General features: G+C 41.2%; 2 protein-coding genes and 1 long non-coding RNA gene across 4 annotated transcripts in view; 2 read left to right on the top strand and 1 right to left on the bottom strand.

The window, feature by feature from the left end:
* Positions 1–3,376, top strand: part of LOC144199028 (uncharacterized) — an 18,602-nt gene extending 15,226 nt beyond the window's left edge. Inside the window, exons 3-4 of the long non-coding RNA XR_013326820.1 lie at positions 1,946–2,074; positions 2,138–3,376. This is a non-coding gene — a long non-coding RNA (uncharacterized LOC144199028). The remainder of the gene's footprint in view (positions 1–1,945; positions 2,075–2,137) is intronic.
* On the bottom strand, positions 57–7,822 carry she (Src homology 2 domain containing E). The gene is made up of 6 exons (XM_077720358.1): positions 6,983–7,822; positions 6,176–6,302; positions 4,058–4,303; positions 3,529–3,847; positions 2,088–2,207; positions 57–362 (listed from the first exon to the last, which is right to left on the bottom strand). The coding sequence occupies exons 1-6, from the start codon at positions 7,430–7,432 to the stop codon at positions 170–172; spliced, it is 1,455 nt and encodes a 484-aa protein (XP_077576484.1). The 5' UTR covers positions 7,433–7,822; the 3' UTR covers positions 57–169.
* A 926-nt stretch (positions 7,823–8,748) lies between these two features.
* Positions 8,749–22,923, top strand: cgna (cingulin a). Of its 2 annotated transcripts, XM_077721458.1 has the most exons (21): positions 8,749–8,824; positions 8,943–8,989; positions 12,703–13,516; positions 13,580–13,677; positions 14,094–14,163; positions 14,264–14,356; positions 14,819–14,940; positions 15,213–15,324; positions 15,396–15,608; positions 16,011–16,159; positions 16,354–16,474; positions 16,563–16,775; positions 16,877–17,098; positions 17,159–17,407; positions 17,969–18,139; positions 18,217–18,378; positions 19,147–19,320; positions 19,396–19,514; positions 19,752–19,860; positions 19,941–20,104; positions 20,489–22,923. In XM_077721458.1, the coding sequence occupies exons 3-21, from the start codon at positions 12,713–12,715 to the stop codon at positions 20,622–20,624; spliced, it is 3,501 nt and encodes a 1,166-aa protein (XP_077577584.1). In that variant the 5' UTR covers positions 8,749–8,824; positions 8,943–8,989; positions 12,703–12,712; the 3' UTR covers positions 20,625–22,923. The 2 variants fall into 2 exon arrangements, with proteins under 2 accessions (XP_077577584.1, XP_077577585.1); XM_077721459.1 differs by lacking the exon at positions 8,749–8,824 and having other exon boundaries at positions 8,831–8,989; positions 13,613–13,677.
* Positions 22,924–23,249: the final 326 nt, after the last annotated feature.

Here is a 23,249-nt window from a genome sequence, read left to right on the forward strand (position 1 = left end):
TACAGTCATAGAAGCCCCCCCCCCCCCCCCCCCCCCCCCCAAGATATAAACCCAGACGTTGAGTGTAGATAACTCTTCTATTTGTTCATTATATTACCCCTTACCCTTCCAAAACTGTTTCTGTCAGATGGCCGCTACAAAGCATCTTTAACTACACCATCACGTCTTACTAATGCAACCTTTGCACGGCGTGTTGCAGGGTCATGTGCTCGGCCCCGGTGAAGGGCAGTCTGTGCGAGCAGTAGTGTTGCACCAGCTCAGGGATACTGGCGAAGACACAGCTACTTTGATCCAGAGTGTAGCCCAACCCCTTGCTGCTCTTTGTTTGGGCCACGATGATGTGCACACAAGTCTGACGAGTCCTGGCAAGTGACAAGAAAACAACATTGTCAGCTCAAAGTAAAATATAGTACGGCCACAGTATTGGAATACAGGCACTCTATGCATATTACGTCTTTTTGACTTTACAACCGCGGAAGTTGTGACGCATGATTCATGGCAATCCAGTGCGAATGTTGTATACGACAGTTGTCGTTTGAAGCACCACCATCTTAAATGGCCAATCGCAAGGGAGTCGAAGAAGAAAAAACGATGACTAAAGCAGTGCTAGAGTTAGCGCCAATGCAAGGCTCCCATTGGTGCGTTCGGAAATCAGCGTGTTCCACGTTTTAGCTTATAGGTCAACGAAAACCCATATCCATGCATCAAAAGAGACATATGGCTCACATGCCATAGGTTTTCGACCCTTGAAATAGCTGTAAGTTGAGACATCATGTAAAATATTTTCATCTACAAGAGTATCCACAACATTGATCGATACGCAACCGGTCTGTTGGAACCAAATGCGGCCGTAAGTCGAAGACTGTCTATATTATTCAGACCTGGATATGAGAATTTAAATCACTTGCTGTTATCTGTCCCTGGCTAACTGATGATGTGCAGCAGCAAAGGTTCATTGAATGTGGAGAAGGGGTTAATTAGGTGGACTCTCAAATGAATGAGCAATGTAGAACAAATGTGCACTGGCCTATATGCGCACATACACACACATACATAATGGCTCAGCTTTCAGGTTAGGTCAGGTCTGTTTTTATGAGTAGATTTACTCTGCAAAAGCAACTCAGCAATTACTCATTTTACTTGCGCATGGATGTTTTTGCTCTGCTACAAAAAGGAATGGGCAATCCTGAAATAATATACAGTTGATGACTGTAAGCAATCGGCATTTCCACATTCTGCTCCAACAGAAAAACTACAACTCCCCATTGCTCTAATCCCTGAACACTATTCCTGTAATATTTTTAATTTGTTTAACAAGAAAGGTACACTGATGAGTATGATGGTAAGAGTGTAGTTATCATATAAGAGGCCATGAAACAGGAAGTTCCTTCTAAGGCTTCACGGTTCCGAGATCGGGAGTTCAATCCCAGATCGGACCAGAGTTTGCATGTTCTCCCAAGGCTTATGTGGGTCTCCTCCGGGCACTCCGGTTTCCTCCGACATCCCAAGACATGTTTGGTAGGCTGGTTGAACACTCTTAATTGCCCCATGGTTTTAGTGTGTGCATGAATGGTTTTCTCTCTCCTAGTGGTCTGCGATTGGCTGGCTGGCAACTAATTCAGGGTGTGTCTCCCCTACTGCTTACAATTGCCTAGGATTGGCTCCAGCACCCCCTGCAAGCCTTGCAAGGATAAGCGGTTTGGCAAATTAATGAATGAATAACATTTCTGTAGATTGTTGTCCCTCAGAGATAATAGTTTTTTGTATAAAAAGATAAATATCAATTTATCACTTAATTCTTGCACAGATATCTGTACATTGTAGAGTATATTTGCAACAGGTTTTATTTCAGTAACAATGTTTCTGTGTTTACATTTTCTTTCTTTCTTGAATGTGCCATTCAAAGCTTTAAATTGAAATGTCAAAGGTATTTTTTTTGTAACAGGAGTTTTTTTCTTCAAAACTTCAAAGCGACCAAAATAATACTGGCTGTCTCTAGATTGAAGTGGCTCGTGGGCCTTACAGAAAATGAGGGCAAATGCTCAGCACTGCTTTTCACATCCACACACAATCAGTAAGTCACTCACTTGAGAGCGATGGAATACTTGCTGGTTCCTGATTCGCTGTCTCTCACCAGGAAGCTGGCTTCCCTGCAGCGCTGCAGCTGGGCCTCAGCTTGCTGTCGACTGATGCTGCCATGGTACCAGCTTGCCCAGGACATGAGTAAGACACAGCATGGCGACATATAGAGACAAAATCAAACAAAAAGATGCTGCGAGTGAAAATGAGCCGACTTTATGTTGTTCATTAGAACGACGCAGTATGTGCAACAGCTTAGAAAGGACACAGAGGCCTCATAACGAATAATGTGCTCCTGACAGCAGATAAAGACTAGAATGACAGCCCACATGGTGCTTGGAGGACAGCAGAGAACAAAATGGCATTCGACTGCGACAAGAGAGTAACAAATGCACACACGCTTTGAGCCTGCTCCCCACTGGGTCCCTTTCAATGGAAAGGCCATGCTTAATGAGATGAAGAAAGCCATTTTACACTTCAGGTCCCACCTACAGTAAATCAAGTGAACACCCTCTACTTAGAGCACAGTAATGGAAAATCCACTTAGAACAGTAGTTTAAAAGGGATTTCTGTGACACCAATTGTCCATTTCCTTTTTATGTAACTGTGATGTAATAGGTCCTTCAAGAATTGGATGGTAATTTATATTATCATTATTTTTATCGGCCACCTGGTATGTGTGACAAAAAAAGTAGTAATAGTCTTTCAAAAGTCGAGACTTACACTGCTCAAAGTGTTTTAGTATAGTCATTAGTGTTACATTATGTTAGTTATCTCAAGTGTTAATCACTCATGCATGTATATTCTTTGTGTTGTTGTTTAGTGGCATTCATAATCGGCGGCCAGCTGCTTTTTTTTTTACAACAGTGTGGTCCGCTTGAATGCCGATTGGAAAAAACATAAATTACAAAGAATACATATGGTTAGGTTAGAACTTTATCTCATCCCGTATTCGGGAAATTTCTTGGTTGCAGTAGGAAGACAGACAGAAGACACACAAGTCATTGTAGACCTAGTTAAAAAAACTGGAGCCACACAAGAAGTCCACAAAGTGGGGAACTTCTGCATAATGAGACTGAGGTAACCACATAGTAGTCTCAGTAGTCTGGAGGTTTTAAAGATCATCTTCCTTGCCTTGATCCTCCTAAGAGCATCGGACCATTATTTCTTAATAGTTCCCGATACTGAGGACACTATTTTTGTGTTGTATCGATCACTTTTAAACACCAAATAAATCCTATTATAAATGTTACCATTGATTTTTAATGTAAACTACTCAAGCCTATGTTAGTTTATTATCGATTATTAATGAAAATCTACCGGAAAATCAGATAAGTAAGAATGGCCCAGGTATTTAGATAGATTGGGAAACAACATTGTGCTGACAGCTAACTCCTCCACTAAATAGATTTTTTTTTAAATGTATAAAATATTAGACTCGCGCCTCACCTTTGCTTATCCAGTGGCAGGCTGGAGTCCACACTGGCCGTAACCCCATCCAGTGGGGCGTTGGTTGAGGTAGGAGAGGGAGGCTTGTTGGAACTGGAAGACGGTGATAGTCTCAGGGTGGGATAGGATGGAGCCGAGGTTGTTATTGGGGAGAGTTTGAGAATGGGCGAAGAAGGAAAGGAAGGTGAAGAGGAAGAGGAGGTAGAAGAGGTGGACACTAGGGTTTTGTGCGTCCAGCTCTTCTGCCTCAAAGTTTGCTGCTGCTGCTGCTGACGACCATTCTCCTTAGCCAGGGAACAATCCACTGCCTCAAACTGGGCTGCAGGAAACCACAGACACAATATCAATAAAACTCCATCAGCAAAGTCAACACATTGTTGGAGAGGCATTCAGTAGAATTGTTTTGCTTCCTCCATAAAGCAAGCAGATAGCCATGATAGTACTTTGGTGAGATGACTGTAATAACAAGTATGACACCCTTCCTTCCACAATTGCCACCCAGCGCTGTCACAAGCATGGAGAAACCTACCTGACAGTGCTCGAACAATGTCCTCCTTCCTCCACTCCCAGGGAAGCTCGTACTCGGTGGCCGGACGGATGTCGGACTCGGGCCGCGTGACAGGGATCCAAACGCCTTCGCTGTCACCCTCCAGTCTGCCTTCGTACGGCGTGTCGTAAATATTGGGCGGCGGGGGCTTGCGTTCCTCCGCTTCTTGGCCTCGGTCGACCAGGACGCACACTTTGAGGAGGTCCTTGGAGCCTCGACGACGTACCTCTGGAAAACATGGCCCGATGTTTAGACTTTCGCTTGTTTGTCATCAAGATTAAACAAAAAATCAAGTACAATAAATAAGCAGGTGGTATCAAGACATCGATACATTTCAAAATTCCCTAATATTCCTAAAATATACACTTAACATGGCCAAATGTATCATATTTGATGCATGAGTTTTGTATTTTCTAGTTGAAAAAAATAAATAATGTGAGTTGTAGATATGTATTGGCTTTGATTTTATTGTTTAAAAATAGAAAGATTAATATATTTATATATGTATATGTACGGCTGTATCCACATTTGTGCTTGGGTACATTGTCTCTCTGAAAGGTGCAGCTCCTCTTTAGCTTTTAAGCAGACGAAAAGGTTCCAGTCAAGAGATTTATGGCTTGTACATGCGAACAAACACGTCTAAACTGAAGTGATTCTGCAGGAACAAACACAGTCCAGGGGGCTCTTTGTGCTGGTGACAGAGATAAAAAGATCTACGGCATCCTGTACCATGTCACAAATCGGAATGTGACTTGTGTTTCAGTGCAGGTAGCCTATGTGTCTGCACTATTGTGAGAGCAAACAATGGAGGTACAGGAAGAAAAGGTCAGCGATCCCTCGGATTGGACGACTGAGCAGCCAACTTCCTGACTGCTGGGAAGTGATTTGGGGGTGGGGGTTGGGGGGTATCGCTTGTTTTGAGGTGGGTCGAAGGGATTGTAACATTCTGTTAACACGTTTAGTGTGTGTATGTGTGCGGTGGGGGCCGCTTCCTATTTTAGGAGAATGGGGCAAAGGAAACAGAGGTAGGAGACAGGAAACTGGAAGAGGAAGCTGCACCCATTGTCCCTTCACAACACTGTTGCCATAGGAACCGCCAAAGGGGATGGAAGTCGACTTGCATGCAAACCGGGCCTCCGATTTGGCACTAACTTACTTTAAAAGGAGACATTTAACACTGAAGCCAAGTGGATTGAGTAGTATATGTAAGAGGACATGGATTTCAGTTATATGTATATTTACTCATTTCACACTAGGGCAAATAATCTGAGTAAAGTAGAGTATAGTAGAGTAGAGTACTAAAGTTAGGTTTCAAGCCACAAAGTGTTGTTACATTCCAATGAAACCTTATTCAGGCTCATCATTTTGCATTAAATAGCACATGAGAGTACACATTTAATTTTTGTAACTATATTTACATTCATTCTGTTCCTACACTTAATTATGATCATGGTCATTAATAAAACTGCACATTTAAATAAAACTATGTTTTTTGTTTATACATTTTGAGATGTACTGTATGATTATTACAATTGCACGCAAGTCGTATTGGGAATTTGTATCATATTACATCAATTGTTTTTATCTTTGCTTGTCTGTTGACAGGGGATCCTCACTTGATGCCTTTTCAGACACAAAGCTGACATGGCGTAAATTAACAACTTCCCACGGTACAGTTTTCTATTATACTATTTTCATGTTCATGTGCTTTTGAAGTGTTTTTCCTTTAAATAAATTTGGAATGGCATTATAATTTTACTTGGGTTAATGACTGAATACACACTATCGCTTACTATATATACAAAATCAAGTTCCTGTGTAGCAAACCAAAGACTTCACCATATAGTTTCCAAGATGTAGATTAACACCATTTAATACTTCTAGTTGAATTAAATATTATCCTACTGTCAGAATTAGTGTGATCAAATGAGGAAAATAAAGATTTGTGCACTGTATGCCATTTGAGCTCACAATGCTGTCATCTGCGAGATAAAAATGTTGCTGAAACACAACTCCTCAAATACAATAGAAGATAATATAGTGATGGTTTCTCTAACAAAGAGGACCAAAAGTGAAAGACATCTGACCTTCTGACCTCACCTGTGATAATGACCTGGGCATCATAAGGCTCCATATAGCCATCATTCACTCCTGCTCTCTCCGCCTCCCTTTGTTCTTTGGTTTTCTCTGCGTCGAAAGGATCCGCGTAGTCCTCGAGAATGATCAGCTGAGACACACAAAGACAGATACAGATAAGATAACCCGTTTGTATCTATTTGTGGGGGCATCCGTCATTGTCTGAGTGGAAATAATAGCGCAAAGAGGTCAGAGTATTATTTGATGGAGCACAATGAAGGGTTCACAACATTGTTGTCTTGCAATGGCGATGGAAATTGGATACACAGCTCATTATGGCAACAAGAATACAGTGGAAGTGGAACACTATCTCCTTGTTCTAATTTCACATTTTCACATAGAAAACAGTGAGTTGTATCAATTTCATTAGCAAAACTGCATTTGTCTAACAATGTATATATGTTGTTATAAATTATTTGAATAATAATAATAGTCGCGTCGTAGAGGTTTGCTCGCCTGACTTCGGTGTGAGCAGGCGCGGGCTCGATTCCTGTTGGTGGCTGTATGTTTGGAACTGCGGATTGTCGTTTGTCTATCTATTTGCCATACGACTTACTGGCGACCAGTCTAGTATATATTTTGCCTTTCGCCTGACGGCAGCTAGTTTTGGTTCCAGCAACCCTTTCGAGGATACGCCGTAGGGAAGATGAATGAATAAAATAATAATTGAAAAATGCAAGCGTCCTAATAATAATACATTTGCAAAATTAGTCACTTGCTCTATAAAGGGTTATAACGTTTTTAGAACAACTCCTGTAGATGGTTACTTACTGTTGTTTTAATATCTGAGCGCCCACTGTCAACGTCGGGTTTGATCTGCTCACTTATCCCATTGAGTTTGGGATTCTTATCTTGCTTGTCCACTTTGATCATCCTGCTGATGTAAGCCTGAGCCAGGCTGGTGGTCCTCACTTGAACCTTCTCTGCTGGAGCCTCCACCTTGGAAGAGTTCTTGCGATTTTTTCCTGGGGCCAGAGTCTCCCACACGGTTCCACCTGCAGAACCAGTGTTGTTGTTGCGGCCCAATTCCGTGGCCGAATTCTTCCTGTTTCTCCCTGCCAGCAAAGCGGTCATTCCATTATCTTTGCGCGGATTTCCCTTTAGGCTATCACGGGAGAGGGACCCTTTGTGTCGTGTTTGGGGGCCTGATTCGGAGGCCGAACGGACTCTTTCGCTGCCGTTCTTTAGGTTGATGGGAAAGTCTCTGAACCATTTCGCCATCTTTACCAAACAAGCACAAAATTGCAACAAGAGAACTCTTTTTTTTTTCAACTGTCCCCAACTTTACGCATGCATTTTACGCAGAATCCCAATCAAAAATCTTTTCCTTTCTTGTCTTCTGTGATCTCATGTGACAATTTTGCATCCGCTCGCAGCGTCCCAAGTTCCTTGCCAGCTAGATGGGTTCTTCTGAAGCTTCTTAAGGGTCATCGAATGCTTATTTGGGGCCCCTCGCCTGCTCAAGTAACAGCTATCCCCTCAGTTTGAAGAGAAGTCTTTCCAAAATGAACACTCGAAAAAACTGGTAGATTTTCTTTGAGCCAAGTGAAGAGCCCATTACCGGTGCGTGATACACTACGTCCAGTTTCTCCAGCGTAAAGAGAGAGAGAGAGAGAGAGAGAGAGAGAGTAGGGGAACCACACTGATCAGAGAAGTTGTGCGCACAGATTTTGAAAAGTGAGAAGTCCACTTGTTTTGGGAGAGGGTGTGTCTTTCTCGAATGGGCGGGTTTAAGGATTAACCAAGCTTTATCAATGTTTATTATCAGCATTATTGTACACTATGCTTTGAGTTTTATTTATTTAATAACACAATACATATTAATTAACATATAGTACATGTATAAATCATCTGAACCACAAACACAGCTTACTGCTCTTTGCACTCATTGATATCGATAGATATCCAATTAATTTTAAAAGTTAAAAAAAAGAAAAGAGATGACAAATAATAATATCATTATTCGTGCAAAAATGGTTTAAAAGGCTCATGCCAGCCCACACAGTTAAATTGTAGAATTGTTATACTAATACAATACAAAGTATTAGAGTTTTAATGTTTGTAAAATATTTGTTCTAAAATGTATAATTCTCATTTCTTTTCTAATTGTGTTGATGTTTTATTATTGTTTTTTACCTTAGCATTACGATATGTAGATCAAATTTACAATCTGAAATGCATTCATCACATTATGTTTTTATATATTCAGAGCCTTTTTGGGGGAATGTTAGTAAAATATAAAAATACAATAATATTTTGCAATATTGCTAGTTTGTGAAAAAAACTTAATAACAACGCCACCTCCTGGCTAAGAATTGAAACTCACATGGACTTAGCCCATTGTTCTTTTGTGCACTTGTGAGAACTATCGTTACAGTTGTTTTATATATCTGTTTTATTTATTGCACTTGCAGTAAATGACTCAACTAATGTTCCTGATAATGTTAAAAGTCAATACTACTAGGCCACTGGCGTTTCAAAACTTGTTAAATGATTGACTCCAATCTTTAACCAATAGGAAGCACCACCCATATGACGGCTCCCCGTTTACGTCGTCCAATCAAATGCCTCCTAGAGAAGGGGCTGGGCGTGATCATTCCATCCCGGACGGAGGTAACAGGTTGCTCCCGATTCATAACAATGAACTACTTCAAACATCCATTTACGACGCTTTCTTGTTTATTTTCGGATCCGATTCCGTGAAGACAGAGTTATTATTTATCTCCGATAGGATCCGAAGTGAGGCGGACAAAAAGTGAAGCGCGGCAAGAGTACGAGGTAAGTTTTTTTTGGGGTGACGTTACATTGTGAGAACTACAGCAGCTGAGCTGTCAAGACGAGACACTGATTCCTTCCTTTTCCTACTTGAATCATTTATAACAAAGATCGATGGGTTTCAAAATCACCGCTCATTGTTTATATTCCTATTTCAAACATTTGATCAGTTAAAAGCTTTAACTGCCGTATGTCTAATACCTAGATCACAATCATAGAAGTTGGTTTTAATTAGTAAACTAAAAACTGACTGTTTTCCCATTGGGAATTTGGAGGATGGTAACAATTTACCATAAAACTTTAAGGAAAGCATCTTTGTGTAGTTTCCCCGTATAAGTAGATTAAATAAATCACTGCACAATTGATCATCACTAATATGGACGGTTTGAAGTGTTTGAGAAAAGTGTTGGATTTTTTCTCCCTTTTTATTTGGGGAGATGATGATGTAATATTTAATGGTTGAGGAAGTTTTAATGTATAGTAGTCGGATACTTCATTGATTTCTCATCTGCATGGCATATGACAGACACTTGTGGAATGTGGGCAAAGGGAGTGTGTGCTCCTAAAATGGTGTCACTTTGTTTACACTGAAGAGCCCTCTTTGTTTGTGCTAATGAATGTGTTTCTCTTTTTAAAAAACAGGATAGATGGCTGTTTGTTGTGGGCGATAAAAGGGAGAAACACGTTTGCATCAGTTTGATCTATCTGCATAAAAGTCTTTTTTTTTCTACTCACTGGTTCCTACTGATGTATCAATGAACAGAAAATATTCAATGGAAATCCTGCAAACATTATTTTCTTAGTAAATTAGTTGACTCATTGACATTCTTTGGCGCCAGAAATAAAACAATAGTTTCACGCTCCACACCTTTTTTAATAACATAATTTTCCCTCATCTTCTCGAGTGAACATTTGAGAAATCACTTCCCCTATTCAAATTTTTATAGCACTCATTTCGCAAGATAAAATTTGGTTTCACGTCAGCATAAACAGCAGCAGATTGTTATCGTTCGCCACACTAATCCAGTTTGATTATGTCAAAAGATCAGCAGCACAGGTGTGTCTGCCATTTTTCTTAGGACGAGTTCCACATGAGGTAAATACACACTAGCAATTTTGTGTCAAATTAATTTTCACTGTAGGGTGCTTACCGTAATGTCCGAAATTAGTTCCATGTATAAAATATGGAACTATTTTCGGACCCTTATCAAGTTAAATTTGTAACGACTTGTACAATTGGGTTGTTGGGGCACTTTTTTTATATTTTCTCTGTATATGCTCAATGTGGCAGGGACATATTTTGTCTGCTGAAAATTAGAGGAAGACTATAATTCTCCTTTATTGTTGTCTATTAGCATGTCTCATTTGAGTGACCCATTCAGTGTTGCTTGTGAAAAACACTTTTAACTTGTATCCTTTTTTTAATATGGGAAAGAAGTGGTTACAATGAATTCAAGGTTGTTTGTCCACCGCACAGATAATTTAGCATTCAAAATCTAGGCCACAGTTTTATTTGGAGCGTGTGAAAATGTTGTGTCTGAAATAGTACCTCACAATATTGGCCTTCTTTCCCAATTGACCGTCTCGCCAAATGAAAATTTTCATTTAAAACCAACATTTCATTTGAGTTCCAGTTTTAACTCTCGGTTGTTGTAAATCTGGTTAGCGTATCAGCCTCACAGTTCTGGGATAGAGGGTTCGATCCCAAGTGGGTCCTCACTGTATAGCATTTGCATGTTCTCCCCAGGCTTGTGTGGGTTTTCTCCAAGTACTCCGGTTTCCTCCCACGTCCCATAGACATGCAGGCTATGCTGGTTGAGCACTCTAAATTGCCCCAAGGTATGACACCTTTTTAGTGTGTCTCCTGCCTGGTGCCCATAATTTGCTGGGGTAGGCTCCAGCACCCCCATTCCGACCCTTGTGAGGGTAAGGGGTTAAGAAAATGAATGAATGAATCCATATTTAGCTTTAGAAAACAAGATGAAAAGTTCTAAACAAAGGTTGAAATATTGTTATGATATAGTCTATGCACAAAGAGGTCATGAACAATGGGGTTGTTTGGGGGGACCTCTTGTTTTTCCATTCTAGGAATTTCTGCCCCCCTTTTCCACCCTATATCAGCTGTACAATAGGATGACACCCACCCCACCGCCCTCACCCTTGTCCATTTTGAACTGCTTCTCTGCATTGACATAGATTAAATGACAAAGAGATAATATTGTCATCACTGCATTAAACATCCAACTAGCCAAGCCATGACCTCTGGTTTACATTCTATCTTATAATGTTCCTTTACTCTGTTGCTCAGGCTCGATAGCGTTTTGTTTGACCTTGCTACAAAGGCAGACCGTCTGCAGAATCTGCGCTTGGCTGCACAAATGCGATGCGACGCTGCTTCCTCTGTAGCTCCCAGGAGGCGGAAAAGAAATCGACGAAGTGTGCACTAAATGTGTTGATACAAAGTCACACCACAACCACTAAGATATTCTCAAATGTTTTTTTTCGCATATGCTCTATTTCTTTCCCGCCACCAAACTTTCTTTAAGTATATGCAGCGGTCACAGATGTCCCTTTTTTTAGGTGTATGCTAAGCTACACTTTAATCATATGTGCATTATACACAGTAAATATAAATATATACAGGCATTTGCTTTGGTCTTGTTCAATACTTTTGTCAAAGTCCACCTCCTTGCCTGGTTCTCAAATAACTTTTTTTCATGCCACTCACTGTCTAGATAATTGAGAAGCATTTTTCTTACCACAGGGTCAAAGGTAGCATTATTTGCTTGTGTTTTACCCAATGAATAATATCAACATTGTTACCTAACATGAGAGATGCATGATTCTTCAATGCAAAACTATGCAGGTATAGGCGCTTGATGACTTCAGGAACATGAAACTCCCCCTTCAACAAATAGATTCAAAGTGTGTAGACCTTTTTAAGGAAGAAAAGTGGATAAATAAACACCAATGGATTAACGCTTGCTTGTAATGTTGTTTGTAAAAAAGTCGGGAGAGTGAGATAGCTTAAGTATGTGGCCTAGTTGCTCCGCTCAGACGAAAGTGATACATGGGTGTGTGCTTTCAGGTTAATCACTAATGTGGAGCGCTGAGCACAAAGTCCACACAAGCAAGAGCTACTTTGTGTGAACCTTGTATCCTGCAAGTTGCTGTCAGACAGGAAAAAAAAAACAGACTTTATTAAATATTAAGTACTCAACTTGCACCATTTGGGGGATTTCTTCTGTAAGCTTCCAGCTCATAATCCGAATCCAAAAAGTGATTATGTGGAAAGTGTTTTAAATTTTTAGCAAAACTGCCAATTGTGTTGGAGTTCTTTTTTTTTTTTTTTAAATCCTGACTATACACCTTCCATTATAAGGTGTGACCTCTTTTTATGTTTAAAAAAATACTACTACACTGGTTGAAAATAAATTGTTTTAAAAAGAGTCCACCAACTGCAAACAACTGAGCTAAAATGCCTTGCTGACAGGTCAGTTGCCAGTTTGCCTTTTTAAAGGCATTTTGCCTTATTTTTACTGGTATAAAAATGTGGGCGTCGGTTCCGCATTGGATCGGTATCGGCAAAACTTCTTTTTGGAAAAATAGGATTGCATAGGAACTCAAAAAATTACTATTGGGATATCCCTACATTCAAGTAATCCCAAAATCTGGTCTAAATGAAGTTGTTGCATTTTTTTCTCTGTTCTCACCAGTGTTGACAGCATGAACACCAGGCAGAATATCCCAGTGGACCACGGTGTCCAGATCCGCTTCATCAAAGACCTTCATGATTCCCGTGGAGGCGGCGGAGGACAACCTGGGTCTCAAGCCAAGCCTAAGTCTCAAACATCCTCCAAATATGGCGTGGCAGTCCGGGTGCAGGGCATTGCCGGACAGCCCTACGTGGTCCTGAAAGATGGCAAAAAGGGGGACTCGTACGGAGTTCAGCTCAGGAGTCAGTACAGTAGCCTCCCCCGCAGGAGGGAGAAGGGGGTTCTGGAAACGCAGGGTACAGATGATGGAGGAGCGCTGCGGCGCGCCCAATCCCATGGGTCACTCCTGGATAGAGATGGGGAGGGAGGGGGAGGCGATGAGGAGTTTCAGCTGTCTCGACCTCCGGGGGATGGGAAATCTGGCAGCTATGGCCACCTGGACAGCGGGCTGGGAGTACGAGGAGAAAGAGAACCAGCTCACAATATGTGGGATGGTTCTCATAAGGCAAGATTTAACGGCTCAGTGGGGTCACTGGGTGAGAGACAGCATTCTTCGAGTCCGCCCCAGCAGGGCAACCACCTTGTAAACAGGTTTGACGAAGGCATAAGTGGAAGTGGGCAGCGAGGATTATTGCCTTCCCGGGGCGCCCGAGCTATGCACCCTCGAACCACCGCCAACCAGCACGTCTCGCCATCGCATTCTAATCAAAGCAGCCCGGCACGTAGCCACAGCTCTCCCAATGGTGCCCCCGCACGGTCAGCTCATCAAGAGCAGTCAACGGGAAGATATGTGACTGATGAGACAGAGCTTCGAGTAAGAATGAAATGAGTTTCAGTCAGTGCACGAATCCTCATTTAACAATAATTTTATCTATAGCTTAAGGTAACCCCTGATATTTTGCTGGACCAGAGTGCAGAAATGAGCAGAGAAGAGGAGCAGATCATGCAGACTGTTTATAGCATCATCAGAGAAGGGTATGACCTTTTTTTCATCTTTTTTAGATGAATTCCTCCATCTTTTAAATCGCCCCTTCCACCAACTGTGGCTTCCTTTTCTAACACTCAAAACCTTGTTTCCTTCAGTGAACTGATTGACTGAGCTATCTTTCCAATGTCGTTCTTCTACTTTTCTTCTATTAATATATTCTCAGATCCACCCATCCTTCAAAACAGTATTTATCTGTTCTTCGTGTTCATTTGATCCATCCATGCCACACCATCTAATGGTTTTTCCCCTCTGTTTGCTTCATTTAAGTGCATTTAAATGTACTGCTTCTCCTGTTTGTGTTAATGTTAATGTTGTAGCAATTGTTTTTTTGTCATTAAATAATATGTTTTCCCCATTAATCACATATATTTCTTCTCTTTTCCTGCCCTCCCTTCTTCCTCAGGTCCAATGAGAGTGATCTTGCCATTAAGCAGAAAGTCAACCTGATCTGTCAAAGGCTTCACGACCTTCAGGTGTGCTTTTGAGAAATATCGAATTTCTTTTCTCTTTAAAAAAGTAACAGATGTCAAAGAGTGTTCACAAGTTAACATGTCTTCAATACATCCTTACCAGCACAATGACGCATCCTTGGATCTGATGAGAGAAAAGAAGTCTCTTGAGAGGAAGGTGGCGGAACTTCAGAATGCTATACAAGAGCACAGAAGGGTAGGTGGAGTGCAGCACACACTCCTCACACAACGTTTGTGTAGTGCTCCTTGAAAACACTCACCATGCGAGGAATGATGTTGGCGGGTGGGGGGGGGGGATTACTCGTTCAGTGTTTATGCCATTTTAACAATCCTAACCAGGAGGGCTTGTGCTACTGTGGAGTGTACTTCAAATTAATCCATGTATTAATCCTTTAAATCCTCTTCTCTAGTCAGCCACATGCATGCGCGCACACACAAGAATGTTACCCCCTGTAATCACTCTTTACATATTGTTTTAAGGAAGTTGGAAGATTCTTAATCTCTAATAGCCCATAATAATTTACAAATCCTCATTGCATATTGATTTTGGGGGGTTGCAATTGCAGAAGCTTTAACATTTTGCTATAAGCTAATAGTTTATGCTTGAAAGGTCCTGTGTTCAAGTTCTCATTAATTTATCATCTGCACTTGTGTTTAGGGATCCCTCACACGCTCTGATAAAGTTTTGCAAGCTGAGCTGGACTCCTGCTTGGATGCAAATGTGCAACTGGAAGAAACGCTGGCCCGGAAAAAGAAGGAACTTCATGAAACCCAGTCTGAGTGAGAAACACAATATTCATTCACACTCGTAGTGAGAGGGGATGATGAATGGATACCATAGCCGACTCCATAAGAGAGAAGAAATATGCTACTTGAAGCTGCGCAGGATGCCAGTCAAGGCATTAAATTGAAGGACAGTTCTGCATAAATTGGCACGTACGCAACTGTGACCAAGTGTTGCACAGAGGGAAACCCACTATATACATTGAAGGATGCTGAGGTACTGATTAGTCATCAATCACTCATTATTTACACCGTGTGTTCTCTTGTAGACTGACTCAGTTACGTATAGAAAGAGAGAATGCCGAGGCTCAAGCCAGAGAGATGGAGGACCAACTGGCTGAGCTCCAAGATGAACTGAGAAGAGAAAATGGAAACAAGACGGTACAACAAAGTTGCAATTTGACGTCATAGTAGGTTTGAGATGTGGCACGGCTCGGTGTGTGTGTTTGCAGGACGTGACGACGCTGGAGGCTGAAATGATGGAGGTGTGTCATCTGAAGCACAAGCTGGAGGAGACGCTGAGGCAACGGGAGAGAGAACTGACGGCACTGAAAGGAGCGCTTAAAGATGAAGTGGCCACACATGATAAGGAGACCGAGGCACTGCGAGAACAGTACCGCGTCGACATGGAGAAACTGAGGAGCAGCATGGAGCAGGTGTCTCAGGTAGACCCAAGCATAAACAGCAACTACTATATAAAAATGTAGATAGCAACCAGACGCATACAAAGCAAATGAAAGATTTTTGGGAAATTCGTGCTGGTTCATTGATCTATTCAGAAGACTGATTTCTATTTGAGGGGGAAAAAAGACTAACTAAAATAATATCTTTAAATTAGTCCGTGTCATTACTGTCTGAGAGGATTAAAACAAGCAAATCGGAGTAAGGATCCGGAACAATAGGGGCACCTCAGATTTCATTCTTAATCTTGGATTTTAGCCTTTAAAGTACTTCTTGTGATTTTATATCTCCTTCAAATACATGACTGGACCTCACTCATTATTTGAGTATTTTGCACTTGGCACAATGACAATTAAGGTGTTCTTCCACTCTGTTCTTTCTTTCAGTCTCACGCAGGGATCGAAGCGGAGCGCTTGCGAGTAAATTCCTCAGTTCGCACTCTGCAGCAACAGTTAGAGGATTGCAGGGATGAGAGCAGCCATTGGATGGAGCAATTTCACAACACCAGAGATGAATTACGCTCTTCAAAGCAAGAGTAAGTTCACAGACTTGTATAAGGCCTGCTGCATGGATAGCATTGCATTTATTGATGGTATTGCAAAATATTGATTCAGATTCCTGATTAGGCTTAATAACACAATGTTTTAATCAATTCAAAGCGACTGATAAATCATATTGTCACACACCAAATGCTATTACATTAAGAGTCTGTGTTTGCTTACATGTAAGACTTCTGCAAGCCCGACTGGAAAAAGAGGAAAGCGAGGAAGAGTTGAAAGAGCTCCAAGACAAAGTGAACACAATGAAACAGAAGATGCCGGACCCCAATCAGGCACAGACTTTAAACCAGGTGCAAGAATATACTCCCACATGCTGAAGTTTGCAGAAAGGAGCTAGAAAATAGCTCAAAGCATTGTGTTGGATGTGATCTTTTTTAGGAGCTCGAGCGTCGAAATGCTGATCTGCAGAAGGCGAAGTCAGAAGTGGAGAAGCGCAGGATAGAATTTGATAAAAAAGTGATGGAGACCATCTCGGTGAAAAAAGCTCATCAGGAGCATGAGGCAGAACTAAAATATGAGATTGACCGACTGAAGAATCAGCTGCAGAGGACCAAAGATGACTTGGTCAAGGCACAGGAGAAAAACAAAAAAGTTAGCTTCTAAAATAAACTGGAAATAACTGAATCCATGTTTTGTATACACTCCTGTATTATGTATTTTTATATTCTTTCCCTTGATATTCTATCCTTCAGCTCCCAGACCCAGCAACCCTCTCTGAAATGGAACAGAATCTTAATGAAGCACAAAATGAAGCCGGCCAGCTCAAGGAAAAACTTTCATCCATTGAGGAGGAGCTGGAGGCTAGTAAATCTCGTTTGAATAGATCTCAGTTAGACCTGAAGTCTTTAGAGGGTGCCCAGAAGGAGCAGACTCAGAACAACACACGTCTGAAGGAAAAACTGTCTCGTTTAGAGGTAAGCTTTCATCATTCCCAGCCTGATATCAGCCAGAATGATTGACTATTTTGTCTTCAGGCTCAGTTACTGACCAGCAACGCAGAAAGCTCAGAGGCCGAGCTTACCCTCCACACAGAACTGAGGAGCTTGAGAACCGAGCTTGATGAAGAGAAGAGAAAAACCTCCCGCTTGACGCAAGAGCAACGTGAACTCGGCCAACGCGTGGAGGACTCTGAGAAAGAGAAGGAGGCGCTCAAAGAGACCCTCAACCAGATGGATGGGATCAAACGACAGCAGGAGAGAGCTCTAGAGAAAATCAACAAGGAGGTAGGTTGCCCAAAAGGCCAAGTAGAACAACTTGTACATGTGGGTGAATGTTATAGTACAGCCTTGCGCCAACATCCAGTTTTGCCCTTTTGAAACCCTTTTCATTTTCAAAGTGCTAAAATAGAGTGGATAGTGCGTCGACCTGGGTTCAGATCCAGGTTGTTCCACCTATGTGGACTTTGCATGTTTTTGCCAGGCCTGTGTGGGTTTTCTCTGGGTACTCCAGTTTCCTCCCACATTCCAAAGACATGGTAGGCTGATTGGACACTCTAAATTGCCCCTAGGTATCATGGTAGGCTGATTGGACACTCTAAATTGCCCCTAGGTATGAGTGTGAGCGTGAATGGTTGTTTGTCTCCTTGTGCCTTGCAATTGGCTGGCCACCAATTCAGGGTGTAGCCTGCCTCTGGACCGAAGTCATCTGGGATAGGCTACAGCACCCCCACGACCCTAGTATCGATAAAGCTTTTCAGAAAATGAAATGAGTGCTCAAATAATCCCTTGCTTTTTTAATCCCTCCATTGCCCTCTGTTTTATCTCTCCCTTTGTTTTTGCCGTCAGTTTGAGTCCCTCACAATATCCTCAAGAGACGAAGCGCAGACTCTGAAGGTTCAACTGGAGGAGCAGAGAGAACGCGCACGCAAAGAAATGCAGGAGGTGCAACGTCACGGTAGCGACGCTCAAACCGAATTGGATAGAAGTCACACAAATTTGAGGCGACTGGAGGAGGAGGTGAGTGCCAAACACAAAGAGTCAGAGAACAGAGAATTTGGCATGACCGTTTCTAAAATAAATGCGACTCCGAGCAGCTATCACGGCAGAAGAAGGAGCTCCTGCTGGCATGTGAGGAGAGAGACAACCACCAGCTCGATAAAGAAATGCTAACCAACAGACTACGCCACCTTGAGGCAGAGTCTGAGGCAAACAAGAGCGGAGTCAACGAAAAGACCAGGGAGATTCGGATCCTGGAGGTAGAGTTTGTGTATTTGTTTGTCTCTGCGTTTAGGATGAGAGGGGAATGAAGCATGCAAGTGGAATAACAAAGAGAGGATAAACACTGTTAGTTGAATAAGACATAAGATAACATTTTCAGTGTTACTTAGTTGGAGTAGAACGGATTTAACCCGTTTTATCATCATTTATGGTGAGAAAACATCAATTTTATTTCAGCTAATGAGCTGCTTTTAGTTAAAAATTAAATATATAAGCCAATAAGATATCATTTTAGAATAGGTGACAGTAACGGAAAGTCCTGAAAGGTTAAGGTAAGTTTTGTGTAGTCATCAACATTGGAAAATTTACAGAATACAAAGCATAGTACATTCTCCCGAATTTTGTTCACACCATCATATCATTAATCCATCAGACATCTTTGGCCATAATGTTTGTCGACAGCAGAGGGCGTTAAGACACGAACCCAAAATGGAATAGTGCTTTTAATCGCCCATGATAATCACATGTCACTCCAGCATAGAGAAAATATAGCCAAATATGGTCATACATTAGAATAACTGTATAGAATACATGATATTATGTAATAGTAGTAGTATTAAGTGCAGGAATTTTAGTGGTATTTAGTTTCCGAACCGGTAGAGAAGCTTAATGAATCCTGTTTGTTCAAAAATCAGTCAGTGATGCTGGTGTTATTGTTGCATGACTGATTAGCTATGGGTTGGCTTTATTTTTTTCTTTGTCATTTTATATTTACAATCACTTCAGAGTTGTGCCCCTATTTTCAGGAAAAGTTGAAGCGCCTCCAACTGGACCTGGAGGAGGAGAGGGGCAGCGCTGAGATGTTGACAGAGCGTATGTCCAGAAGCAGAGACCAGATTGACCAACTACGCTCAGAACTCATGCAGGAACGCTCGTCTAAACAGGATCTCGAGTTGGATAAGAACGGCATGGAAAGACAAGTGTGTGCGCTTTTAAAATGACCAATTTTTACCATCTCAGGTTGTTGGGCCTTAGACATTTTTCTGTTGTGGCAGCTCAAGGAGTTGAGGGGCCGCGTCGCAGACATGGAGGGCCAGACTCGCTCCTCAGCCGGGGCCTCGCAGCTTGAGAGCAAAATCCAGGAGCTTGAGGAACGTCTCCACACTGAAGACAGGTACTCTTCGCGGTCTTGTGATCAAATTCGACCTATTTCAAGAAATTTGCCAAATTAACTGTTTAGGGAATTGAACATTCCAAATCAGTAAAAGAAAAATCAATGAAAGGCTTAGCACTCTTTTCAATGGTTTATTTTTTGCCCAACGAGATATTTAGATTTAACTTCTACGTTTTTCACCTCATTTTGTGTAGGTAAGAAATAAACTGAATTGAAATATGATCTCACCTTCTGTAGGGAGAAGAATTCTGTTTTAGCTTCCCAGCGTCGTCTGGAGAGGAAGCTTAAAGAGTTAAACATCATGTTGGACGAAGAACGAGAAACCCACACTGAACAGAAGGACCAGGTTAGCATTTTCTCAATCTTCTTAGTTCCGACACAGCAGGGAAGCGCTCATCTGCCGCTCCCCCCTTTGTCGCCTCGCAGCTTGTGCTAAAGGTGAAGGCTCTGAAGAGGCAGGTGGACGAGAGCGAGACCGAGTTGGAGAGGATCGACACACTGAGGAGGAAGGCTCAGAGAGACATGGAGGAACAGATGGAGCTCAAAGACGCCTTGCAGTCGCGGGTTAGCGCTTTGGAAACAGAGCTCAAGTAAGCCTTGCCAATTTTTTCAATACCATTACTTGAATTCAACTGACAGTCATTAACGTGGACTTGCTTAACACATTCCTCGCACACCTGGAACAGTGTGATGTATTTTGATATGTGCTTTAGTCATATCAGCACGTGCTTACATGGTTAGATTACTCATAATAAACCCTGAGGGGCCGTTCTATGCCAGACGGGTACATCCCCAATGTCTTACATCGCGTCGGCACCAGAAGGCAACGTTTTCAGAAGTATACGTCCCCTTTACCATTCCCACACACCCCAAAAACTGAAAAAAAAACTTTAAATACTGTCAAATTAGTTACAGATCAGCTACTCGTTGATGCCTATACTTCACCCAGGCATTTCTTTTCTTTCACATTGCAGAAGGAAAACCCAGGCCACTATGCGTCCCGCTTTCGATTCATCTGCTTTTAGCTCAGACGACGATGACAGTATTTACGACTCGTCCACCATCACGTCCATTCTCACAGAAGGAAACCTCCAGACCAGCTCTTGTTGAAAGAAGTGTAACACACAGTTTCTACAACTTAGCTGAGGCAATAATGGTACAGCAAAACGCACTACAGACTAGGGGGGAGTATTCGAAAGGTTAGTGGGGTAAACTATTCTCATTACATGGGAGTGAATTGAAGGAAGCCAAACTTCCTAAAGTGGCTTCCTTAAAGGGTTGGTACAGAAGTAGACTGAAAAATGAACAGTGAGCTAGCTCTATTGCTGCTCCATATTTTTTTTGTTGTTGCTATTTTTATTCAATATTTTTCTGCATTTTGATGCAACATAAAGGCCAGTGTTTTCTATGCATTCATACTGACTCACAGAATATGTTTCAAAATGCCAGCAATAATCAAGAGAATTTTTATACACTTTTATTTCACGTCTAGTTTCTGATTCTGTCTTAATTTTGTAACCAGTTTGAAAAATCAGCACTCAAGAACGTTTTTTACACTGTGTTGTTTATATTTTTTTGTCAAATTTAAAGCAGGATATTAATTGGGGGTGCCTATGTATGTTGTAACTGCCGTTCAGAAAAATATAATTTTTCGTGATTTAGTAGTAGTGATTGTGGTCCAATTTTTTTCCATTATGTTTCTTTAAATAAGGTATGACACATGCACTTAAAAATCTCACTCCATGAGAAAGAGCAGATGGATGCACCAACTGTATTTTTGTGAGTATTAGCACTGAAGTTTTACAACATTATATGTTAGAGTAGTAGTAAAATGGGTAACATCAGACACAATAAACAGCTGTTGATGTCACATTAGACTTTTTGGAATAACTGCTGCCAAAAAAAAAAACAACATAAGCAGTTGTCAGTCAGAGAGAGAAAAAAGACATAAAGCATACTTCATTATAAGTTGCGCTCCCAACCAAACTGAAAAATAAGTGCAACTTATAGTACAGAAAATACGGTCATTTTCCAAAAGAATAATGAAGTTTAAAAACATTTTCCCAGTCCTGCAAGATATTTTGCTGTGTCAGGTGTTAGCAGTGTTATTGCAGGGCATGTTTGTTCTCCAATTCGAAGGACACAGCGGGCAGAGCTATCAAATGTCACTCACTGTTGACAGTCTAGCACGTTCACTTGGATTCATCACTAAGATGTGATGTGGCAAGGCTGCTCGTCACCAAGTGTCTTTTTAGTTGCGTCACAGACATTTCTCCAACTCATCAACTTTTGTGACTCGCAATTCCTCCCCCTGATTTTTTCTTCCATGAAACTCAGACCGAGTCATCTATTGTTAGACCTGACGTTATATATTCTACAAGGTGTCAAAAAACTTAGTATGTTTTTTCATGGGTTCAACTACAACTCACTTTCAGCTGTTATGATCTATCAGCCTCAAATGGATAATAAATAAATAGATATGCTTGTCATACAGAGGTTCCCTCAAACAGTTTCATGACTAAAGTTGATTACCAAATGCTTAGAATTGTAAACCAATGTGGAAAAAAAATCACCACAATCTGTGTGGAGTTTGCATGTTCTCCCTGGGCCTGTATGGGTTTTCTCTGGGTACTCCGGTTTCCTCGACTTTCCAACAAAAAAAAACATTCATGGTAGGATGATTGGACACTCCAAATTGCCCCTAGGTATGAGTGTGATTGTGAATGGTTGTCCGTCTCCTCGTGCCCTGCGATTGCCTGGTTCTTCAGCTTCAGCTGGGATAGGCTCCAGCACCCCCCGTGATCCTAGTGAGGATAAAGCGGTTCAGAAAATGAATGAATCCAAGCAGTTGACTTTAGAGTTTCCATTGTCATGTGCTTCTGTCCTGGTCTCTTATCTCCTGCTGCAGGATCATTTTCGTTTATCAGGATTGGTACACACACACACACACCGAAAACAATCCCCCGCAAAACAATCCAAACAATTCCCTGGGGTAGCTATCACCTTTTGAAAGAGACGTGTTCAACCACATGATTCTTATCCAGCTCAGCCTTGTTGCATCTTGGTGATGTTTTTGTTGCTTTTTTTTTGTTTATGTTTGCTCAAAGCTTTACCAAATACACAACAAGACCTGCAAAGAAACAGGCTGAGATTTATTTATTCAACACAATCAGTGAGCCTGTTTTTTCAGCTCTATTCAGAAAATCTTTTATTTCATGCCAACGCACTTGATAACATCAAAACTAATGTTGTCATATTTTAAATATATGACAGTTCCAAAGAACAAGTATTAGATTTCTATTGTACATGCGTTCACTTTAAACTCGTGTAGTTCTTTGTGACTGTAAAAATACATGTATTAAGTAGGATTAAAGCTTTTTAAAACATTGAATACAAAATACCTAAACAGTAAAAATCTAAAACATGAATACAAAATAATAATAACAAAAGAAAAGCAGTTGTGACTACTTTTACGTGTAAATATCTGTACGTGCCATTGATTTACTGATGAACCATTTGTATTTATAACCGTAAAAACATTTTCATTATGAATATACAAATTGTATTCAAGTTCAAAGTTAATTTGTTTTAATCTGAAGATTTTCCCTTGGGAAAAAAAACCCACAATTATAACAACCTACATTTTCCATTGTTTTTTGACCTTATACACTGTACTCTGTACACAAATGCAATTTAAAAACTAAATTAAGGACTAAAAAAAATTGTGAAGGGAGT

This window comes from Stigmatopora nigra, chromosome 7 (assembly GCF_051989575.1).
Source record: "Stigmatopora nigra isolate UIUO_SnigA chromosome 7, RoL_Snig_1.1, whole genome shotgun sequence".
Classification (NCBI taxonomy): domain Eukaryota; kingdom Metazoa; phylum Chordata; class Actinopteri; order Syngnathiformes; family Syngnathidae; genus Stigmatopora; species Stigmatopora nigra.

What these genes read in the sequence shown, in the direction of transcription:
- cgna (XM_077721458.1), top strand. Translation starts at nt 12,713, where the DNA reads ATGAACACCAGGCAGAATATCCCAGTGGACCACGGTGTCCAGATCCGC. An exon ending in CTGATGAGACAGAGCTTCGA is followed by an intron (nt 13,517 to 13,579) that starts GTAAGAATGAAA and finishes TTTTATCTATAG; the next exon opens with CTTAAGGTAACCCCTGATAT. An exon ending in GGGAGATTCGGATCCTGGAG is followed by an intron (nt 18,379 to 19,146) that starts GTAGAGTTTGTG and finishes CCCTATTTTCAG; the next exon opens with GAAAAGTTGAAGCGCCTCCA.
- she (XM_077720358.1), bottom strand. Translation starts at nt 7,432, where the DNA reads ATGGCGAAATGGTTCAGAGACTTTCCCATCAACCTAAAGAACGGCAGC. An exon ending in GCTCAGATATTAAAACAACA is followed by an intron (nt 6,303 to 6,982) that starts GTAAGTAACCAT and finishes TGTGTGTCTCAG; the next exon opens with CTGATCATTCTCGAGGACTA. An exon ending in CTGCCACTGGATAAGCAAAG is followed by an intron (nt 2,208 to 3,528) that starts GTGAGGCGCGAG and finishes GTCCTGGGCAAG; the next exon opens with CTGGTACCATGGCAGCATCA.